We start from the raw sequence: 22,772 nt of genomic DNA, 5'->3' as shown, positions 1-22,772 counted from the left end.
CCCTTTTTTTTCTTTCTTTAAATTTTTTTTTAAAATTCTATTTGAAAGAAGTACAGAGAGAGGCTCAGACACACAGAGAGATCTTCCATCTGTTGACTTGTTTTCCAAATGTCTGGCTGCAGTGGCTACACTGAGCCAATCCAAAGCTGGGTGGTAGAAACTTCTTCTGAGTCTCCCATGTTGGTGCAGGGGCCCAAAGTCTTAGGCCATTCTCTGCTGCCTTCTCGGGGATTTAACAGAAGTTGGATCAGAAGTGGAGCAGCTGGGACTTGGAACAGGTGCCATATGGATACCAGTACTGCAGGAAGAGGATTACCCAGCACTGCACTGGCCCCGCTCTGTCCTTTTTCCTTGTTGTTGTTTTTTAAATTATTATTATTTTTATCATTTCTTTTTTAAAAATTTGATTTTGAATTTTGAATTTTATGGAGCAATCCCATAGAGTCTGGGATTCTTTCTTTCCTTCTCTCTCTCTCCCTCCCTCCCTCCATCCATCCTTCCTTCTTTCCTTCCTTCTTTTTTCTTTCAAGAAAAATTGAGTCTTTTGATATTCAGACCTGCTTGCTGGTGCCACTTAAGAGTACATTTGCTGGGCTTGGCGGTGTGGCCTGGTGGCTAAGGTCCTCGCCTTGATCCCATATGGCCGCTGGTTCTAGTCCTGGCAGCTCCACTTCCTCTCTGTCTCTCCTCCTCTCAGCATATCTGACTTTGTAATAAAAAATAAAATAAATCTTAAAAAAAAAGAGTACATTTGCTGCACCATCACTGATGGTGGTCATTGTCTTTCTTCCAACTTAATTTGCTCGGAATTTCATATTGTCTACCTTGATGATTCCAAGACACACACCGTGCTTTGGCTTGAAAGTGAAGTTGGGGATTGAGGTTACTTAATTTTTCTGGCAGCAAATTTTTGAGTGGTCAAGATTTTCTCCTCCATGTAGTTGCAAAAGCATGTAAGTTATTTGGAAACATTTCTGTTTTAGTGAAATGAGCCTGATTTCTGGTCATGGCTCAGTGACTGCTGGTCTTGTCTGCAGATAGTCACACGTGCAAGCCACGACCCAAGCCCCTGGTTCTATGTGCAACATCAAGCTGTGTAGGTCTGCCTCCCATGTTTCCTAGATGCCGGTTCTCTGAGCGAACCTCTGACTTGTTAGCAGCACAGACCTGCGGTGCTGGGTGGGACTTAAGGGGTCACACACCTGCACCCTTTCACAAGACCACATGTTGAGAGGATGGAGCTGGAGAGGTGACTGAAACTGGCTTACCTCTCCTGGACCGTTGGAGGTTGCTGATGCAGGCCTGGAGACAAATGAGTTCAGCTTGGGAGGCTCACACCTGCTGTGATCTCGATTTCTTCCTGACCCTTGGGGTGCAGAAGTCCCCCTCCTGTGGTCTCCTCCCCACTCTGCCCCCACCTGCTGAACTAGGCTTGGTTTAGGTTGATGGGGTGGTAGCCTGTGGCTGCCTTCTGTGTTCCTGCTTAATGTTGCTTTCCTTTCTCTTCCAGCAATAGGCGAATATGAAGACCTCAGGGCTGAGAACCAGAAGACGAAAGAAAAGGTTTGTGCTTCCTCCTTCAGACCCCTTCCGTCCATGTGTGAAAGCCTAGGCTCAGCTGAATGTGATTGAGGGTTGGATTTTTCTCTGTTCTTTTTTTTTTTTTTTTCCTCTATTCTTGTATGTGTGGTTCAAGCAAATACCAAGTCTGGCTCCTGATGGTAAAGAATAGTGGGCCTGCCACATTGTCGCAGCCCTGGTGATGAACTCCACCGGCCAAAGTGTGGCGAGGTGCCAGGCCTAGAAGCTCAAGTCCCAGGAGTGGTACTCGGGCCCAGCAGTCAGAGTTGGGATTCTGGCAGAAGGTTAGAAAGCCTCAGGCATCTCCCTTTAGGCCCCAAACCAGCTTGATCCTACAAAGTTTAGTCGGAGGTGTTCAGCCCACCTGCTCCATCCGGCTTCTGTGGGTTTGTCCTCTCCCTCTAGGGTCGAGAAACACCCAGCTGGAAGATGGGGAAGTCTGGTGGACATTTTCGGAGGCTCTGGCAGTTTTGTTCTTTTACTTCTACTTAGTTTTGCAAGTTGTATCCTTTTGATCTCTGACAGTGGCCATTTAAGATTTGTGACTCTGTGTTGGTGTAATGTTTTTAACCTGTAAATTTAGGGAAGAGACAGACTGAAGGGCAAGCCAAGGTTAGTAAAGTAGAAAGAATAGAAACTGCACAATGGGAAATCAGCAGCAGGAATTATGGATTTTTTTTTATGCAGATACGAATGAAACTTAGCTTAAAATAGCTTTGGCAGAGCAGACATTTCAAACATGCCCCTGGTGCAGACCTAAGGTGGCAGGTCCTCACTGCAATCCATCAGAAAGCCCAGTCTTTGAAAGTTTGGAATATGAATTGTATGAAATTGACAGTGAGCTAAATATTTGTAAAACCTTTGTCATATCTGGGATTATGTATTGGTTCTTAAAGTCATATTTAGCATTTTCTCTTTTAATAGCCTCAGATCATTTTCTACCTGGTTTAAAAAAAAAGTTATGTGGGCCCGGCGGCGTGGTCTGGCGGCTAAGGTCCTCGCCTTGAAAGCCCCGGGATCCCATGTGGGCACCGGTTCTAGTCCCGGCAGTTCCACTTCCCGTCCAGCTCCCTGCTTGTGGCCTGGGAAGGCAGTTGAGGACAGCCCAATGCTTTGGGACACTGCACCCGCGTGGGAGACCCGGAGGGGGTTCCAGGTTCCCGGCATCGGATCGGCGCGCACCGGCCCGTTGCGGCTCACTTGGGGAGTGAATCATCGGATGGAAGATCTTCCTCTCTGTCTCTCCTCCTCTGTGTATATCTGGATGTAATAAAATGAATAAATCTTTAAAAAAAAAAAAGTTATGTGTTTATTTTGCGAGGCAGACAGGCAGAGAGGGCGGGAGAGAGCTGCTGTCTGCTGGTTTACTCTTCAGGTGCCTGCAATAGCCAGAGCTTAGGCAGGGTAGAAGCTACAACTTGGGAACTCAGTCCAGCTTCTCTCAGGGGTGGCATGAACCCAATTAATGGATCTGTTGCTTGCTGCCTCCCAGGGTCTACATTAACAGCAGACTGGAGTACAGAGCAGGAGCGGGAATCAAACTCTGATGTGGAATAGTGTCTTCATTACAAGACTAAACAGTTGCTTCCCACCTGGCATTAAGGCTCTGTTGTAAATGGATCTCTGGTTGTTCTTTGAAATCTTGAGTTTCTTTTCTTCTCCTATCAGATGATTCAAGAAGTAACAGGTGGGGTGCTGAGAATCTCCAAAATAGAAGTTGACTGGTGCATGCATCCAAAATCTAATAAGATGGTCACTTTGGCAAGATTAATAATTCTGATACCATAACCACCCCAAATCCCAAATGTTGAGGATATCAACAGGTAGAGAGGCTGGGCTTAGGTTGTGCATCCCTGATACCCCATAATTTAAAAAGCAAACCTACTGATGATTCTCAGCTTAAGCCCATTTCCAAGTGATAGAGGGAAAGAGGCTGAGGTGGAGCCAGTGAAGGACTGGGTCTCCTTCTCATCTGCTCCTGGGCTAGGGAGGGTGGGAAGAGCAAAGCGAGTTGGAGTGATTCATTCTTTGACTTCACCTTGAAGGTAGGCGCAGGGAAGGCAAACAGATGTCTTCCTCTGGTAGAGGAAGAAAGGCTGTGGAAGGAAAGTCAGTGATGTTAGAGGAGGAGAATTTCATCTTTCGCTTTCTCTGTTTAAAAAATTTATTTATATTTATTGGAAAGGCAGAGACAGAAGGAGAGATATCTGTTCGCTGGTTCACTTCCCAAATGGCCACAACAATTGGAGCTGGGCTGGTCTGAAGCCAGGAGCCAGGAGCTTCTCTGGGGCTTCCACACGTGTACAGGGGTCCAAGGATTTGAGGCGTCCTCTCATTCTGCATTTCCAGGTTGTTGTCAGGGAGCTGGATCAGAATGCAGAAGCCAGGACTCAAACCAGTGCCTTTTTGGGATGCTCATGCTGTAGGCAAAGGCTTAACTTGCTGTGCCATGGCGCTGGCTGGTTTTCTCTTTTCTTCTTCAATTCTCACGCGTGTGTAGACCCAGCTGTGCCCCCCAGCCAGGTGCTGCCCCATCAGCATCTCCCGGTGATGGTGGCGATAACTGTTTAACTGAGAGGCACTTTCTGCAGTGCAGTTTTAAGCAAACCATTTGGTATGCAAGTAGAATTATATGTGAAATGCATTTGGTTAAAGGATTGTGAATTACCCCAGCCCATTAACTGTTTCTGTGTCCCTCTGCAGAGTATGGCCTAATACTTTTGTAACAGGCGTAAGCATTATTGACCTGCTTCTGTCCTAATTCTTTAAAAATAACTATTAACAGGAACAGGCCGAGAAGAACTGAAAGCAACGTGGAATGCTGTGTGGTTGGGTAAAACAAAGTAGAGTGGTTTGAAGTTCACCGCACTCTGTTTATTTTCTGTTAAAAGACTAGCTTGCTTATTGCTGCCGATTTCTCTCCAGAGGAGAGGGGGTGACTCTATTACAAAGGAGGGAAACATATAATAAAAGCCTTTTATGCAGCATAGACTGAGTAAAAGCAGCTTTAGTTCCGGAGGTGGTAAATGGAGAACACCATTTTCTCCAAGAAAGCCCTTTCTCGCACGTGGCAGGGTGAGCTTTGTCTTGTCCATGCCCCTGGTGTGTCCAGGGGGCTGTCTTCCCCCTCGTGACTCCCCCACCAGCGCTCCCTGAAGTCCGTCACAGGTGGCCGTGGACCATGCTTTGGCCATGGTTGGGATGACTCAGGGAACTATTGTATGGTGTTGTGGGAGGACTAAGAAATACTTGGCCAGGTCTCTCCTCTGCCCGTCCGCATAAGGTCTGGCTGTGCGGCCAGCCTTGGACCTTCCCCAAGCGAGGGGCAGTAGATGTGGTCCTGTAAGTTGGGCTTTTTTTCCTGCCTCATGAGGAGTCTGTTGAGACTGAGCTGTCAAGCATGTTCTCTGAACAAGGCAGTTGCTGAAGAAGCCGCAATGGGCCTCCCACGTTCTTTTCACATATGGACTCCTGCTCCTGACGGCCCATGCTCGCCCATTTCACAGAAAGGAGAGCTGGGCCTCAGGACTGGAGGGAGCTTCCCACAGTGGCCTGGATGACTGGCAGTGGAGTCTGGAGTCCGCTGGACACAGTGTGCTGTTGGAAATAGATTAACTGGCAGGAACTGATGGATTCATTTTCCACTAAGATCCCCTTTTTCCCTCTTCCTGTTAATTTTTTCTTACTGTGTGTGGGTGGGTTTTCCACAGCAAATGATCAGATTCAGTGCTTCCCTGGATCATTCATTTGTGTTGAAGACTTGAGAGTTAAGTATATGCACTTGCTTATTTCTCATCCAACCAGGCCTTGAGTTTCTGACATCCCGTGTTCCAAGGACGAGACTAGGAGATGGGTGAGAGAGCTGGTGTGGGCCAGTGTTTAATTGACTTTTCCTTGGCAGTTCTTTTTAGTAAAAATAGAACTTGTAAAAAACCAAGAACTTGATCCGAATTTGCCATGTGGTATAAGAGCCCACACACTTGGGCCATCCTCTACTACTTTCCTAGGTACATTAGTAAGGAGCTGGATTGAAAGTGGAGTAGCCATGACTCCAGATGGGGCTGTAGGTGGTGGCTTAACCTGATGTGCTTCACCTCTGTGTACATTGTTTTTTTTTAAATTTTTTATTTATATTTTTATTAGAGGTATAGGTGACAAGTAAAGAGGAATGAGTAACTCCCATCTATACTCTCCAAATGCCCCCAGTGTCCCAGCTAGTCTAGGCTGAAGCTCAAAGCTTGGACATCAGTCCAGATCTTGTTCATGAGGGCTAGACCCCCCATCACTTGAGCCATTGCCTGCCGCCTTCCAGAGCCCGCATTAGCAGGGAGCTGGAATCAGGAGCTGGAGCTGGGACTCACCCCGGTGCTCCTTCTAGTGGAGATGCAGGTGGAGTCTTAATCAGCTGGCCTCTTTGTGATTTGTAACCTGAACTTTGAGGATGGAATCAGAATCTGAGTTCACAAGGAAGGCTTGTTTTTAAAAGGGAAGTGTTTTTGCTGAAGGCCTTCCTAGTACCAGGGTGTAATGGAAAATATATGCAGGTCCTATTTGTGAATAAAGCCAGTCCAATGAGGGACACAGACAAGCTGACAGATTAACCAGCTATGAGAGCTTGTCAGTGGAAAAAAGAGCAGACACACGAAGTGGCTCCTCTTTTCCGTGTGACAAACTTTTTGTCATCTTTAACAGTTGGCTGAAATGTCACTTTTTTTTTCAGTCTCCCAACTCACTAACAAGCATAATTAATTACTTTTTGGAGGAAAATATCTGAATTTTTTCTTAAGTACTTATATTATTATCAAAATATTACATGGAGTATAAGCAATGTGGGCTGAATCGGAATGTAAGATATTTGTGATTTGGTATTTAACATCAAGGTAAATGGATGTTTTCAAAAGAATTGTGGGTACGTTCCGTTATTAGCCATGTTCTTGATGGCATTATCAGGCGTGTAATGTGAAAAGCCGAGAATGCCTGTGACATTGTACCCCGCGACTTTTCCAAGTATGTATGTTTTAATATGGAGAAATTGATGACTGTCTATTTTAAAATCAACCAAATAAAATGTTTTGCTTTGCCTGTGTAACAGCCACCATATTCAAGTGTCAGTCATGTGCCCACAGTGGAGCGGCATTGTCCTGTGACTCACACAGGAGCTTTGTCGTCCAGACCCAGGGTTTGTTCCTACGTGGGGGGAAACCTTGAGCTGTGAATGGACTAGCTTTCTTGTTTCTCAGGGTGGCGGGCAGGAGTGTGTGTGTGTGTGTGTGTGTGTGTGTGTGTGTGTGTTGGCGTGTACATAAAAAAGAAGGAAATCTATGTAATAGAAGAATGGTGTTAAATAGTAAGTATTTGTGTTTAATATTATGTTCGGAGATAGAGTTCTGAAATGTGTAAACGTTTAAGTGGCTGATTAGGCGTCGTTTGGGTGCTCTGTGCATTGAGGGGGCGGTTCTGTCAGCTTGCCAGGAGCCATGAATGAAATGGGAGAGAGACAGATGCTTTCCAAGACTTAGGTTTCAAGAAACAAGATACATGATACTGTTTGCATCTTGGCTCAGTTGCCTATTGTTTCTGATGTCTTCCTGTTAGGTAGTACTCAGAGGCGAAGGTCCCAAAGTATTTTATTTTTATGTGAAAAAAATATCAATAAAGAATCCACTTTAAAAGAGCAAGATGTGGGTCCATTATGCTAACTGTTCATGCATAATACATCCACATACATGCAGTTTCTTTGAGATGGAGTGGCAAGTGGTTGTGCCAGAGAAAAAGTAATTACTTAGCAGTTTGAAAGTGAAAATGAGTCTCTTATTAACAGCAATCTATCCAGAAACAAAGAGCAAGGATCTCTGTTTGGATGACATGTGTTCGCATGGATGACATGTGTTCCCATCTCACACACAATATCTAGAATTTGTAGAATGCTGCAAGGCAGCTTGGGGTTGGGGTAGCTATGGCTTCTTTCTTTTCCTTGTGAAAATCAGAGGGAAAGAACTTGAAACTGGAAGAAAGAAGAAGCACAAAAAGAGGGTGTGCGAAAGGCATTCCGTGCCGGTAGGAATGTCGCATGTGCTGTGTTTTCTTTGGGTGAGCCAGTGTGTAGAGATCCAGAAAGCATAGTTGCTTTCTAGCCACGCTTGCAGGGATGTATTTACAGCTTCAGTAATACATACCATCTGATGCTCCTCTCTCTGCCACCAGCCAGAATTCTAAGACAGGTGCATCTGCAGGCCATTCTAACACTGTGCATGTTTACATTTCCAAATGTTGTCACTGGACATAAAAGGAGTGAAGTTGAAGGACAGTGGTGTGTGTGTCGGGGGAGGGCAGGAGCAGGCAGTCAGGAAGGCTTCAGGTTCATTGCCACAGCCTCTGCCATGCGTCTAGCAGTCAAAGATTCTTGTCAAGTATCTTCTACAAGTGCTTCTCTCATGGTTGGTGTCTTCCAGCGGATCCTCAGTTTTGTGAGGACACGTTTGGCTGTGTTGATGACAATGCCCGCCGCATGTAGGCTCAGTGCTCGGAGGAAAGGAATAGAAACATCACTGCCTACAGGAGCTTCTTAGAGGAGGTTGGTTTCCGTTCACCAGGTGGTGCTTGCCTATATGAAAGACTGTCCAGTGCCCTGGTATTCTGTGCCTGCAACGCGTTTCTATACTTCTTGAACCTCCAACAGTGCTTTCTGTGGGCTAGAAACCTTTCCTGTGGTGTTTGTGCCCCGGCCAGATAACCATGAGTGTTTACGTTAGTGGAAGTTGACCACAATTCGGAACGTTAAGATTTGTTTCCTGCATAAAGCATAACCACCACGAAACAAAGATATCCTCATATCTGCATCGGCCCTCTGGGCTTCTGCTGAGCACTGTTCAGCAGGATTCTGGTGTTAATGTTGGGTGGACAGGCGAACTGCCCATTTGGGGGCAGGGACAGCAGAGCTGGAGTTCACTCCAGACTTTGCCCAGTGAGCCAGCCTGCTCAGGGCTCTGGAGTCCTGGTTTAGTTTCAAAAGCCAGGAATCTGCCTGTGGGAGGCTCCAGGAAGATATCCAGAAAATAGCCAGAGTGGCTAATATTGAGGTTTTTCAAAAGCAGGAAGGCCAACTTCTGGTCAACTCACCACTTCGCCATGGCCAAAATGGAGGCTCTGGGGTAACTGTGATGTTACCCTTCAAACCAGCAGACACTGATGCTGCTGGGTTCTGCCCCAGCCTTGAGCTGCAGAGAGGCATCAGGCATCGTAATTAAGTGATGCAGGCCCCAGCACATCTGTTGCTATTGCAGAGTCTTCATGAGCAATTCTCACACAAAAAGAAGCAGTTTGTAACAAATGGTGCAGCTGCATGAGCAGGCTGGGGGGGGGGGGCGGGGCGAGGGGCTTGTGTGTGGTGGGATGATGAGCATTCTCCCCCTGGGGCCCACTACCCTTGCTCACTCCTCCCTGGTAGGGCAAGAGAAAGGCTGCAGAGTGTTTTTCTGGGTTTACCTAAAATGATGAAGCAAGAGTGTGTTTGGGTCCCTGCTTAGGAAGCGGATGCATCCTTCGGATTCTTTTCAGCTCTGGTGTGAAATAAGGAAGCCCCATTGGCCACATGGTAGTCTCCCCCACTCCCAGCACACATTTCTTTCAGCTTAGCAGATGGTAAATTCTGTGGCTGCCAGTTCTGTGATAATGTGTGCAGAAAATAGAAAGCAAAGCCACGTGAAGACCCCTGATAGGACACAGCTGGGACTGGGAGACAGCTTGTGAATTTGCTAGTGATAACTAAAGGGCTGGTGTGAACGTGGCATGGGTGGCCTCTAGAAAGTGGTTGCCGGGGTGCTGGAGTGAGTCTGATGGTGAGCCCCATTGCTAAGCAAAGCCTGTTTCCCTGGGTCTGCAGAGCAGAGAGCCCTGGGGCTGTGTACTGGCACAGCAGTTACGGTACTGCACAGTTACGGTATGACACCCACATCCCCTCTCAGAGTGTCTGAGTTTGGGATCCAGCTTTTCTGCTAATGCACACTGTGGAAGGTAGTGGAGCCCTACCACCCTGTGAGACTTGGATTAAGCTCTCTGCTTCTGGAATTTGGGGGGGTTTACCAGTAGGTAGGTGGGTAGTAGAGAGCATGAACATTAAGTCTTACTTCTGAGCCACTGGTCCAGCCTGCCCAAGACTGTCTTGCGTTACTCATGAGTAATGGTCTCTGTGTGGGTGGTTTGCGTTTGATGTCAGCTGATAGCCTTTCTTGAGATCTGACCTGAGCAGGCCTGATTAATGCCCTTGTTCTGCTGTCTTAGTGTAGGATGTGGCTACTTGGTTTTGGTGAGGACTTGTCAACCTCTGATTTTTGGGGGGTAGAGAAGTGTGTAGAGGGGTCCCAAGTGGCATGAACTCAGAGCCAACTCTTTCATGGAGACCGTTCTCATGGGAATCTTGCACCTGCAGTTAATTTGGAGATAAAAGACCGCATGTATCTTATCCACTGAACATGACTCGGAAAATAAAGTTTCTTTCTGTGCCTCAGACCCTCCTGAGCATTTTAAGAGCACTAGTGATGGGCAAGTCCAAAACAAAGACCAAATTAAAAATCTAGAGGAACATTCCAGAAGCAGTGGGCAGCAGTGTCAGACTTTGAGTTCCTCTGTCTGATGTGGGTCTACTTCAGCAGGGGAGAGGGCTAAGAAAAGCCTACAGCACTCCAGTGGCTAGAATTTTAACCGACCACCTCTAAAGGATAAAGTTATCTGCTAAATTGAAACTAGAAACTATTTGATGATGATGATGACACAGAGAATGGATTTCCACAAGGAATCCATCATGAAAGACGGTTTTCCTTCTCTAAAAAATGATCCTTGGTCCATCTGGTTTGTTTGTAGACAGTCCAAGGCAGAATTTGGAATAATATGCTGAACACCTATTACACAGAGTTAACTTTTTTTTTTAACTAAAAAGCTACCAGTAGTATTGGAGATCCTCATGTCACCCATCCTTAACTCTGTCTTCTTTACTGACTCCCAAGAGAGCGCTGCTCTTACAGATTCTGTCTGTACGCCTCCATTTCATGTCCATGTCTTTGGATATGATGTATGTTTATTAAAGTATGATGGTGTATGTATAATATAAACACACAAAATGTTCTGTGTGCTTAAGCTGTCGTTTGATATAGGTCTGGTATTCCTTTTACTCAACATGATAGCTTTCAACAATAACAATTATTGAGACATACAACTTTAGTACAGTTTCCCTGCTCCGTATGAATGTATTTGCTGTTATTATAAATGCGGACACTGTGGTCTGTATCATCCTGGATACATTGTCAGAGGACCTCTGGGTGTATGCATGCAGAAGTGCAATTGCCAAGTCATGGGGTGTGTGTATTTTCATGTTTGCTAGAAGTTTCTTTCCAAAACAGCCAATCCAATTTAAAAGTCCACCAGCAGCCTGGGGGAGTTTCCAGTTCCTGGCTTTTTTCTTTCCCAATTTAGCCAATCTGACAGGCAAGAAGATCTCACTGTTTTATTTTTTTTATTATTTTTTTTAAAGATTATTTTTATTACAAAGTCACATATACAGAGAGGAGAAGAGACAGAGAGGAAGATCTTCCGTCCGATGAGTCACTCCCTAAGTGAGCCGCAACGGGCCGATGCGCGCCGATCTGAAGCCGGGAACCAGGAACCTCTTCCAGGTCTCCCACACGGGTGCAGGGTCCCAATGCATTGGGCCGTCCTCGACTGCTTTTCCAGGCCACAAGCAGGGAGCTGGATGGGAAGTGGAGCTGCCGAGATTAGAACCGGCGCCCATATGGGATCCCGGGGTGTTCAAGGCGAGGACTTCAGCCGCTAGGCCACGCTGCCGGGCCCTCTCACTGTTTTAATGTGGTCTTTCCAAACGGCCACTGGCCCTGTGATGTGGACTCCGAAGCCAGAGGCATCAAAAGGAATGAACTCCCGGTATATGTGTTTGACTCACTAGGAGTCAAATGTAATTTGAAGTTGTACTTTCTGTATATAGTACTTACGGGGGAATAGTTTCCCCAGGAGATTAAAATTGTAATGACTACTTGAAAAGTTAAAATTGGATCTAAATATTTGATGTTTTAGATACTTGGGATGAAAAGGTCTCTAGGGTGCCTTGGTTTATGAAATCCGGGGTGGACAAAGTTCGGTCCTGCTGATGAATGTTGGTCTTGTGAATTCAGATTCCCTCAGAGCCTTTGCAAGTAGGGGCCCACTTGTCCTCGTCCCCCCCCCCCCCCAACTACCTGAGGGCTCTAATAACTGGTTTTCCCTTCTTTGGACTTTCGGTGAGTCCTTCCACTTTGGGAAAGGAAAAGTCCAATTTGTAAATGACATACACTTACTGTAGAATATTGAATCTCTTCCTAACTGCCACCTTCTATTCAGAATTCTGGAGACACAGAGATCTCTGCAGGTGTGAGAGTCCCTGGGGGAGGGGGGTGGCCTCTGGCCTCCTTTCTGGAATCTTTCCTCTCATTTCCAGGTGTGCGCCAGCATGTGTTGCAGGCATGGCGCTCCTGCCGGGCACCTGGCTGCTAGGCAAGTGTGTTTGTCCATCAGCTTCCTTTAGGGGAGGCACGGCAGTTCCCTTAGGAAATGAATGTGTTTCACCCCAGAATGTTAAATAGGCGTGTTACAGAGGAGATCATGAACAGTAAGGTGACGCATTAGAAAGGCCTAGAAAATTGGTCAGGTACGCGTATACAAATGCAAGGTGACCATGGATGCTTTCCTGAGGTTTTTAATTTTTTTTTGTTTTTGAAAAATCGCCGCTGTTTGTAAGGTTGCTTTTTATTTTGCCTTTCCAGATTTAAAATTTACGATGCAAATTAACTTTTCTTCTTTCTCATTTCAGTGTGACAAAATTAGGCAAGAACGAGATGAAGCTATTAAAAAGCTGGAGGAATTTCAGAAAAGTATGTGAGCATCTCAGCGGGATTGTGGTGATGTATGTGACTGGGAGATTTGTGAGTGTAGACAGATGGCCTGTTCAAAATTTTTTTGCCAATATCGTAAGGAAAGGAAGATGTGTATGTTCACATAACTCCCCCAAATTTCCCTGGTATTACTTGGATTTGTAAAGAAATGGAATAAGCACTATTGTTTTTAGGATGATACCATTACAAAAAGTTCGTACTTGTTATAAAAAAAGTTTTACTGTTTAGAAATGTTAACAGAAAATTGCTTACCTTGACCACTTGAGCAAACCCCCCTAAGCAGTGTAGACGTAGATGTTGAGTTGGCCCTCGCTGGTGCTCTATCAACAACTGCTGCTTCTCAGTAGCTGTGTGCTGTGGTCCCCTTGGCACGTGAGCAGAGGAGTGCATCAGTGTGTCATCACCCCTGTGCTCCGTGATAGGTTAGGACCATGGCTCATTTAGATATGCCCTCACGGAGAGAGACTCTCTGGTGGAAGGCCATTTTAAGTAGGGCCCTGGCAGATATCCCTAAACGTGTGTCTTTATAGAGATCTGGGTGGCTCCATAGGTTAATGTGCATTAAAAGGAGTGCTGCTTGAGATCCATTCTGAAGCACTGAGCCCGTCCGTTGGACTTACTGAGTAGATCTTGTGCTAAGTGTCCTTGCCAGCGGGTAAGGGGGCAGGAGGAAACTTTGGGAGGTGATGGGTAAGTCTTTGACCTTCATTTGGTGTGGCCTTCTCAAGTGTCTTCTTGTTGCCAGACTCCACACACTGAGTACAATAATCATGTCTGGTTTTTGATATGTTGCTTATACCTCATAATTAATAAAAGAAGAGAGGAATTATGGATTCATAAGACTCAGATGTTTTCAAGAGTTTGAATGGTGTGTAGCACACACAGGAAAGTTGTATTCCCATGAGAGCCCTATAACTCATCTTGTAAATTTTTGCCTGTTTTAGAAGACGTGAAGTCAGTCTGTTTGGCTAGGACATGGCTCTAATGGGACTCAGATGGGCAAGCAGCCAGAACGTGGCGGTGAAAGGGGCCCTCATCTTGGGAGTCAGGCCTTGCCCTGTGGTCTTGCTGATGCTGCGCCCCTCAGACTCCTGATTTTACAGGAGGTGTGGCCTTGGTAACCACACCATAAACTGTCTTACGCTACCTGAAGGTTAAAGTAACTCTGAAATTGTAGCATGAGTAACATTTCGGGCGCCAGTTCATGCCAACAATTGTAACCTGGCTCCTGGCTGTAACCTGGTCTCCTGGCTGTAACCCAGGAGACCAAGGTGAAATGCTATTGGTGGTGTGTGTCTCTGGAGACCACAGTGTTACGCTGGAAATGCCTGTTGCTTGATACTGTGGGTATTGCACTTGGGTGGCACCCTACCCTTGCCCAGTGCTGGGTGTGTGTAGTGCACTTGGAATTGAGTCACATCAGAAAGTATTACACCAGTTAGTGTGCTTGGGTTGTTGAGAGCAGTTTGGCATACTGTGTGCAGTGCAGACAGTTGGAAGTTTCTGGTAACTGGCCTTATAAAATGTTTCAGTTGGGGTGGCCAGTAGGGATTTTGCCTCCTGAATTAGGCACACATGGAAAGCACTTTCCCCGCGATCCCTCTGTAGGGTAGCATGGGAGCCTGGCTTCCACTCCCTAGGCCTTTGTGTCTTCTCTAAATACCTTTGAAAGTTGTATTTTGTGTTTTGATTTTTTTTAATGTAGTTTTCTTTGTAGGCAGCTCAGAGACCCAAAGCATTCAGGACAAATGTGGGTAGAACAAGCTCTGATGTTTTCATTCAGTTTTCAGCTTTACTTGAATAAGTCTGCTTAAAGTTTGGATACCAGGAAAAAAAGCGGTAACTCCACTCAGTCTAAAATGACAAGAATAATAAGGACTCCCCCACCCTCCATCAAAATTTTGGTTTTTTCTTGTTTTTAAATACAAAAACAAGCCCCGAACCTGAGCTAGATAAATAATTCACGGTTGTAAACAGAAAGGAATGAAGCCACTGTTTTGCCACCAGCAAATGACAGCATTTCCTATCACTCCACGCAGCAAGCTGATGGAGTTTCCACATGCATGGAATCAGGATTAACGGTCATGTTTTTCAGGCTGGGAGTGGGAGGGATAAGGTAGCCAGATCATCTGTGTAAATCAGGGCCCGTTTAGGATGCCAGTGCTGCAGGTGGAGAGTAGTGGGCTATGCCACAGCACCACCCGGACATTTGATCTGGAGTCCCTGTAGTGTTTGTCTTAGTGGCCTGGGGCTAGATGTAGGCAGGGGCAGGTTCCCCTGATCCATGCCCCTCCCAGCACCCCATCTATCTGCACAAAGTCCCCTACCTGGTGGGCGGAGCCGTGCCCACTGGGAAGGAATCCTAGTCCCCCGCGGGCTTTCCTCCTGACATGCACCCTCTGTGGCTTTTTTCTTTGCCCTCATGAGACCCATTCTGAGTAAATATCACATTGAAGAAGGCTTTGAGATAACGTCTACTCAGTGGCCTCAAGATCCCTGCATCTCCTTGGGGCCGAGCCTGGCTAGCCAAGTGACATCTCACCTTGACGTCTTCACTCATGTCTGGTTGGCCAGCAGTACCTGGAACATGTGACTTCTCCCAGCCTCAGCATCCTCAGATATGTCAAAAGGCCACCTCTAGTTCTACCTTAGAGGGCTGCCGTGTGGCTTTCCAAGAGACCACGTGGAAAGGGTTCAGTGCACGGCCAGATGGCGCTGAGAGTCACTGCCACAGAACCCTCCTGGAAAAGGTGTCCACACGGGAACTCAAGCCTGACAGGTTTCAGCCCTTGTCACACACACAGACACGACTACCTGCTTTGTATGCAGCGCTATACGGGCATAAAGCGGAAGCCCTGCTGTGGTACTCCACAGAAAACAAAAATAACGAGAAAAACACGTGCGCCGCATGATGCCATGTGTGCGATTTGAGGAGAGACGCCCTCTGCTAACTAAATTAGACTGCTAGATGTGATTGTTGGTATGCTAGTGGGCTATGCCTCTGAGTTCTCGGGGCCCTCAACATTTTTTATTATGAAAAAAACTTAAAGTTAGACAAAAATGAAAACCAGTTCAGTGAACCTGAATGTTGCCTTTGTTCGGCTTAAACAGTCACCAACTTAATGGTTAACTTTTCTTCCCCTACACCCTCACGCCCACTAACCTTGGTTTATTAAGAAACTGATGGCATCACCATTTCAGTGTTTGCCAGCTGTAAATATTTCAGTCTTTTAGAAAGGTTAGTATGTTTTGTTCTTTGTAACTTTACTTCTAGGTCAGTTTATTAAAAACCCAACTTTTCTCTCCTTTAGACATCAATGTCAGTCAAATACATGAATGTTATGGATGTAATGGCCATAGATTTTGGATGTTGTAAGACAAGTCCGAGTTTAGGAGCATAAATTATTAAATGGACAGCTAAAGGTTGTAAAAACCTTTATTCTTTGAAAAATACCAATAAAGCTATGTGTCAGAAGTGTTTATATTTTGTGTTATATGGTCCAGTTTTTGGTTTAGGAAATGAGGTCATAGTTTCTAAAGATATAATGTTCTTCCCTTCATAACTTATGGTGTTGATAGCAGATTCCCATGTTATCAATTTATGATTCAGATAATCTTTTGTTTTAAGATTTTGTTAGAGATTAATTTTTTATTTGAAAGAGTTACAGCACAAGAGGGAGACCCATGAGTTCAGTGCCCCAATGACACATGGCCAGCGATGGGTCAGGCTGAAGCAGTGGCTTCATCCAGCTCTCCTGCAGGTCTGCCTGGATCCAAAGTATTTGGGCCATGTGCAGGCGGTGATTTTCACCTGACATTAGCAGGGAACTGGATCAGAAGTGGAGCAGCTGGTACATGAACCAGAGCTGATATGTGATAGTAGCATAGCAGAGGCTGACTTATGCTCTGTGCCACCGTCCTGGCCCCAGGCTTGGGATCATTCCTTCAATTGAAAATGAAGGCCAGGTTCAACATTTCTGCCAGTTCACTCTTGAGAAAGACATCAAACCCCACCTGCTGGAAGAAACCCTTTCAGAATAAGAAAAAAAATATGTGTGGGAACCTTCGAGCTAACTTTATCAAGTTAAATCGCAGGGCAGTTTTTTACAAAATGTTTAGAAAAGGAATGTTTGTTTCTGATTTTTTTTCCCTTCTTACTAGGCCTAGACCTCACCCCTGTGGAATGATTTTTCTTACTCTTTTATGAGCAAGAATGTTATTCAATAAAAAGTCAAATTCCTGTGAAAAATGCAGAGTGTTTATGTTTTTTGTTATGATAGTGGAAGTACCCGATTGTGGCAGAAGATGTCAAGTAGTTAAGGCTAAAAATTCAAAGTAATATTTGATGTTGTAAAAATTATATAGGTTTCTTTTCTCTTTCCTTCACATTTTTGAAGAACCTACCTTGTAAACATAGTGATAAAATGCCAGGAATATTAGGATTTTAAGGAAATAATAGAGCCTATTATTTAAACTACAATATAAAAGGCAATTATATTGATGAAGAGCTACACGGGCTTTGTGTGTGTGAATAAACTTGGCCTGTGTTCAGCTTCTATTTGTTCTTCTGGCATAAACACATATTGTGTGTGATTCCAGTTTAATGGGGACCCGTTTGTATGCCAAGCAGCTGCATTTTAGGACCTATTGCGTGATTTCATAGCTCTCTGAAAATTGGTTCTATTCAGAACAAGAGATAGAAGAGGAGAAGGGGGGTGGCGTGGAAGGGGGGGGGCAGCCTCAACACACAATCATTTCTTTTCAATTGGAGCCAGAAAGGTTGATGACAACATGACCATTGTGTTCTAATGATAAGACCACTAAGGCATCTGTACCTCTCATCACGGCTTTCACACAGCAGCAGATACAATTTAATTCACTGCTCTGTCAGCAGTGCCGATAGCATTATGCCGTCTGTCTCCACAGTTATAATCACTGTCCTCGGAGAAATGCAGTTGAAATGATCTTGAGCAGTCAAAGAAACTCTCAATTAAGGCTGCCACTTCCAATGTGTCAGATTGTGTCTTATGCACTTGGTACAATTTTCACTTCCAATCCTGTTTATTTACAATGTCTACCAGTAATTACGCTTAACGTGTCATTTAGTGAGGGGGGCCCCTGCCAAGCCGATTGTTGGGTGCTGCCGTACCATTGAGGGGGAGTTTCTCCAAGTCAATGCCATCAGCAGCTTTTAGGCCCTGATGGGATGCAGTGGTAATGTTGATAATGCAAGTATCGTGCTCATCAAGTCATAATTAGATGCCACTCAAATGTGCCACTTGTAATAACAGTGTTGATTCATGTTTTTCTCGGTGACTGCAACTACTAATTAGTTAAGTGGTTTTTGGTTGGCCTGCATTTGCGGCAGATTATTATTACCCCTGAAAAAATGTCAAGGTTAGAGATGTTTCTGGCCATTTAGTGCTGTTTTATGAATTTGAATATTAACATAATAAGAACTTTGGGACAGACTTAGGAAGTCATACATTTTTTTTTGCATTTAATTTGGAGAGAAAAATTTTTCCACTGAGTTTAATCATAATTGCAGGTTAATTAAGCTTAAATGAAGCAAAAGTAATCTCTCTTTGTGTTATCTGAGCCCTGTGCTTTTTGCTAACTTTGTTGGGTTTCACATTTGGATGTCCTTCAATTTTATTATTATTTTTGAATCAAACAAATATCAATCAATATATATTTGAGGTTCTGGGAATTTTAACTCTAAATATGGGTGGGAAGAATTGATATTTTTCTCACTCAATCTTCAAAAATCTTACTCAGTTCTGAATTTGTACCTTTAAGTCTCCATTTACATTAACCAGTTATCAAAAAAAAATCACTGTTTTCCATTTAATTTTGTCCTGACTACTGCTCACCATCAGTGATGTAAGAAGCACTTTATTAGCATCTGCTCTCATCAGCACCTACTGCATTCATCCCCTTACTGTACTTATCTGCCCCGGAGTTCATGAAGTAACAGTAACTACTTTGTTAACTGGTAAGAACCAATCTTACAAGGCTTAGATGGGCTACCACAATGCTGTTTCATTCATGAGATCAATTTCAGATTTATCTTTGATTTCCTATTAGGCAGTTTTCCTTTGTAGATCCGTGTGCCATATCCTGCTAAGAAGAGGAAGTCCTATTTCCAGCCCCCTTTATCTATGGGAGAGTGTTTTATTTAAATGAGCAGATACGCCTGTGGGTAGATACAGAACTACAAGGAAAATAGACCCCTAGGAACATCCAAATTGCTTTCTTCAAAATGCATGTAATGGCCATGATGACCCTGTGGTGTTCTTTTCTCTGTTGGTGTTGAAATATCAGCTGAGTTTTGCCCCGGGCCAGCTGCTGAAAACTTGGTTGGTGATCGCTCCCAGTCTGCCAGCTGAAGAATTGGAGTATTCTTAATCATGGGGCAATGCGTGGGCTTCTGGAACAGCTGACTCATCTCTGAATGCTAAGATGTTTTTTTCTCCTTCATTCCTAGTTTCTCACATGGTTATAGAGGAAGTGAATTTTATGCAGAACCATCTTGAAATAGAGAAGACTTGCAGAGAAAGCGCCGAAGCCTTGGCAACCAAGGTGAGCCTATTTCGATGAGGAAACTTTGTCTGAACTCTGTTATTTCAATTTCCTTTTGTGAAAAGTGGCTTCTCTCCCATTTTACTTTGCTGTTCTCTTACAACAGCTCCCAGCAACAGGGAAAGCGTTGTAAAGTTTCGAGAGTTGTGGAATATGATTATGAAAATCTCGACCTAAAGGTTCTTCTGAGTGTGTGTGTGTGTGTGGTCCAGTGTCTGTGCTTTGTGCCTGGGAGAAGGGACCCTGGCCTGGTTTTCGAGCTGGACTTGGTGTAATGTCTGTGTATTTGGTTCAAATGCTCACCAAGTTGAAAAATAGTCTGATGTGATACACAAAGAGCAATGGACGATTCTGGTGAAAAAGTCAGCTGGAGTTTAACATTGCAAGTGATTATTTGTCAAGAGCAAAGTGAGGCTGTGTGCAAGGTGACCTCCCATTCCTCACTGATTGCTTCTAGCTGATGAATTTACCTGGGGTGTAATTTTCTATATTCTGTCTCATCAGAAGCACATGATTATTAAAGAATGTTTTCATCTCTGTCTCTCTGTATTTTGAGTTAGGTAAAACATATCTGAACCACTTCATCAGAAAATGGATGACAGCGATTTCCAGCCACATTTCATTAGTAATACTAGTTGGGCTTCTTTTCCTCTCCTACCCATCACCCACCTCCAAAGTATTTTCTTTGGGATGTGGCTAAAATCCTGCTGCCAAATAAATAAATAAATCAGTTTAATTTGTATGCATTAGCAATATGCTTGCTGGAGGAATTTGCCTAATTGCTTGCATAACAGTGCGACGTTAGAATTTGTAAGATACTCAGTCAGCACCTAAGAATATAAATTTATGTGTGTAACTTCTCTTCTGGTATTTGTCCCAGAAATACATAGCAGTACCCGTCGTCTGTTGTGAAAAAAAAAAAAAAAGCAATAATGTGGGCATCTCCTTTCTACCCTGCCGTGTGTCCATCCCTCGCCAATCACATTGCTGGAATTTTCTCTTTCTTGGGGAACAAACGAAGGAGAAATGCCCTTGGGAGTGCAGTAGCTGCACTGATTCTCTTAGTGTCTGGAGATCGTCTCTGCATTTTCTCCTGCCGTTACTACCAAGGATTCCTTCCTGTTGGTGATAGTACAGCCAAAGCCCGCTTAGCGATGCCTCTCAACGCTGGCTGTTGAGTTTCTGGAAAGCTGTGACTGGGGGCCATATATGCAGATTTTACTTCTGATGCTATCTTTCTGGGCCTGTGTGACTTTGGCCAGCTGGGTTTCTGCTTTCTGGATCGCACTGTCTCAGCTTAGGTGACTGGATGGAGTAGAGTTAGGCCTGGGGAAATGAAGAGGGTCGGCCGTTATTTTTTTGTAATGCATATAAATCATTGGCCCAGCTATGGCCTCATTTAAAAATTTACTCTGGGCCCGGCAGCGTGGCCTAGCAGCTAAAGCCCTCGCCTTGAACGCCCAGGGATCCCATATAGGCGCCGGTTCTAATCCCGGCAGCTCCACTTCCCATCCAGCTCCCTGCTTGTGGCCTGGGAAAGCAGTTGAGGATGGCCCAAAGCCTTGGGACTCTGCACCCATGTGGGAGACCCGGAAGAAGTTCCTGGTTCCCAGCTTCGGATCGGTGCAGCACCGGCCATTGCTCTCACTTGGGGAGTGAATCATGGGATGGAAGATCTTCCTCTCTGTCTCTCCTCCTCTCTATATATCTGACTTTGTAATAAAAATAAGTAATTCTTAAAAAAATAAAAATAAAAAAATTACTCTGTCGATTTAACATGTGACCTTGGGTAAGAGAAGCCCTTTCTCTGGGTTAAGATGACCAGAACTGGCTTATTAGGAGTACCCCATCCACCCCTCTCCCCAGCTCTGGGGGTGAGGGTGAGTGTGGAACAATCGCAGGCAGACTGTCACAGTCAGCCCTGATCCAATACCTAAGGTCGTTTTCTGATTTGGTCTGTTTTTTTTTTTTTTACATTTTTTTATTATTATCATTTTGATACAGTTCCATAGGCTCCTGGCATTTCCCTTATCCCCTCTCCAATTCCCTCCGCCCACCGAGTTCCTCTGTATCATTACTAAAATATAGTTCTTCATACACAGTCATATGTCCATCATTGCAGGCATGGACAATGGCAGAGAGTCCAGCATCCTATTGTCAGGATATAGTGAACAGTTTCATTGTAAGTCCATCTTTGTCTGGAAGTAGAAATGCATACTACATTGTATCCTCACATCTGGATGTTAGTCTCCATTTCAAAGCTACTGTACATCCCCTTAAATGAAAAGTCATGATACAAAATCAACAATAGAAAGAAAAATAGAAATTTACGATGCCATGAAGTTAAATGACATATTACTAGATATGACAGTCTCCATTACACAGCTACTATACATGCCCTTAAATGAAAAGCCACAAAACAAAATCAACATCAGGGAGAAAAAAGAAATTAACAATACCATGAAGTTAAATAACATGCTACTAACTGACTAGCGTGTAGATGAAGAAATTAAAATCAAGAACCTTCTTTCAGAAAATGATGCTACTGCATGATCTACGAGTCATTGAATGATTTAATTAGTAGAAAGTGTTTTGAAGAGATGAAACAGAAAACAACAAAACCCATGCAATATAGTTTCTGCTGATTTTTGTTGGTGAAGTGTGTCTCTGCTAGACAATGAATAATAGATGGGTTTTGTTTTTTAATGCAGTCTACTAATCTATGATGTTTGATTAAGCTTACACCATTTACATTCAGAGTTTAACATGTATGTATGGTACTTTGGTCCTGTCATTTTAGGAATGGGCTGTTCATTGGTTTAGTCTTCTGTTGTCATTTTACTGGGATGTTCTTCCCATTTGCCTTTGGTTTTGTTGGGTGCTATTCCTCTTCTCTGTTAAGAGAACATCTTGAAGTATCATTTGTAGGGCAGGTTTGGGAGAGGCAAATTCTTTTAACTTTTCTTTGCTGTGGAAGAATTGTATTTCATTTTCAAAGACGAAAGAAAGATTTGCTGGATATGTTATCCTAGGCCGACAATTTTTTTCTTTTAAAATCTGGAATATATCACTCCATTCTCTTCTTGCCTGTAGAGTTTCCTGAGAGAAATCTCCTGTGAGTTTAATTGGCATTCCTTTATATGTCAATTGATTTTTTTCATGTACACATTTAAGGATCTTTTCCTTATGTTCAATTGAAGAGAGCTTGATGATCATGTGTCTTGGTGAAGATCACTTTTGATCAAGCCTGTTGGGAGTTCTGTGCCCCTCCTGGATCTTATTTCCCAATTCTTCAGATTAGAGAAATTTTCCTTTATTATTTCATTAAATACATTTGCAAACTCAGCTTCTCTTTCTGCACCTTCTGGGACTCCCATAACTCTTATATTTGGCCTCTTAATAGTGTCTTTCAATTCTTGAATACTTTTTTTGACCTGATCCAGTTCTGCTTCCAGCTTTTTGTTTGCTTCCCCCTGATGATAGGAAATATCTTCCAATTCTGAGATTCTTTCTTCTGCTTGCTTCATTCTATTTTGGAGACTCTCCATTGTACTCTTCATTTGCTCTACGGTGTTCTTAATTTCTGATATATCAGCCTTGATTTGCTTTATTGCTTCCTTAAATTCTTTGAACTCTTGTATGTGTTTCTCATTTTTGATCAGAAGCTTTAAA

General features: G+C 44.1%; 1 protein-coding gene across 2 annotated transcripts in view; it reads left to right on the top strand.

Annotated features, from left to right (window-relative positions):
• SHTN1 (shootin 1) overlaps window positions 1-22,772 on the top strand; it is a 96,490-nt gene that overhangs the window by 14,426 nt on the left and 59,292 nt on the right. For both annotated transcript variants that reach the window (XM_004579789.3, XM_058671366.1), the window contains exons 2-4: window positions 1,511-1,563; window positions 12,437-12,497; window positions 19,006-19,100. In XM_004579789.3, the coding sequence (XP_004579846.2) occupies window positions 1,511-1,563; window positions 12,437-12,497; window positions 19,006-19,100 (209 nt within the window). The remainder of the gene's footprint in view (window positions 1-1,510; window positions 1,564-12,436; window positions 12,498-19,005; window positions 19,101-22,772) is intronic.

Source organism: Ochotona princeps, chromosome 13 (genome assembly GCF_030435755.1).
Source record: "Ochotona princeps isolate mOchPri1 chromosome 13, mOchPri1.hap1, whole genome shotgun sequence".
NCBI lineage: Eukaryota > Metazoa > Chordata > Mammalia > Lagomorpha > Ochotonidae > Ochotona > Ochotona princeps.
This window is presented reverse-complemented; position numbering and strand designations above follow the sequence as displayed.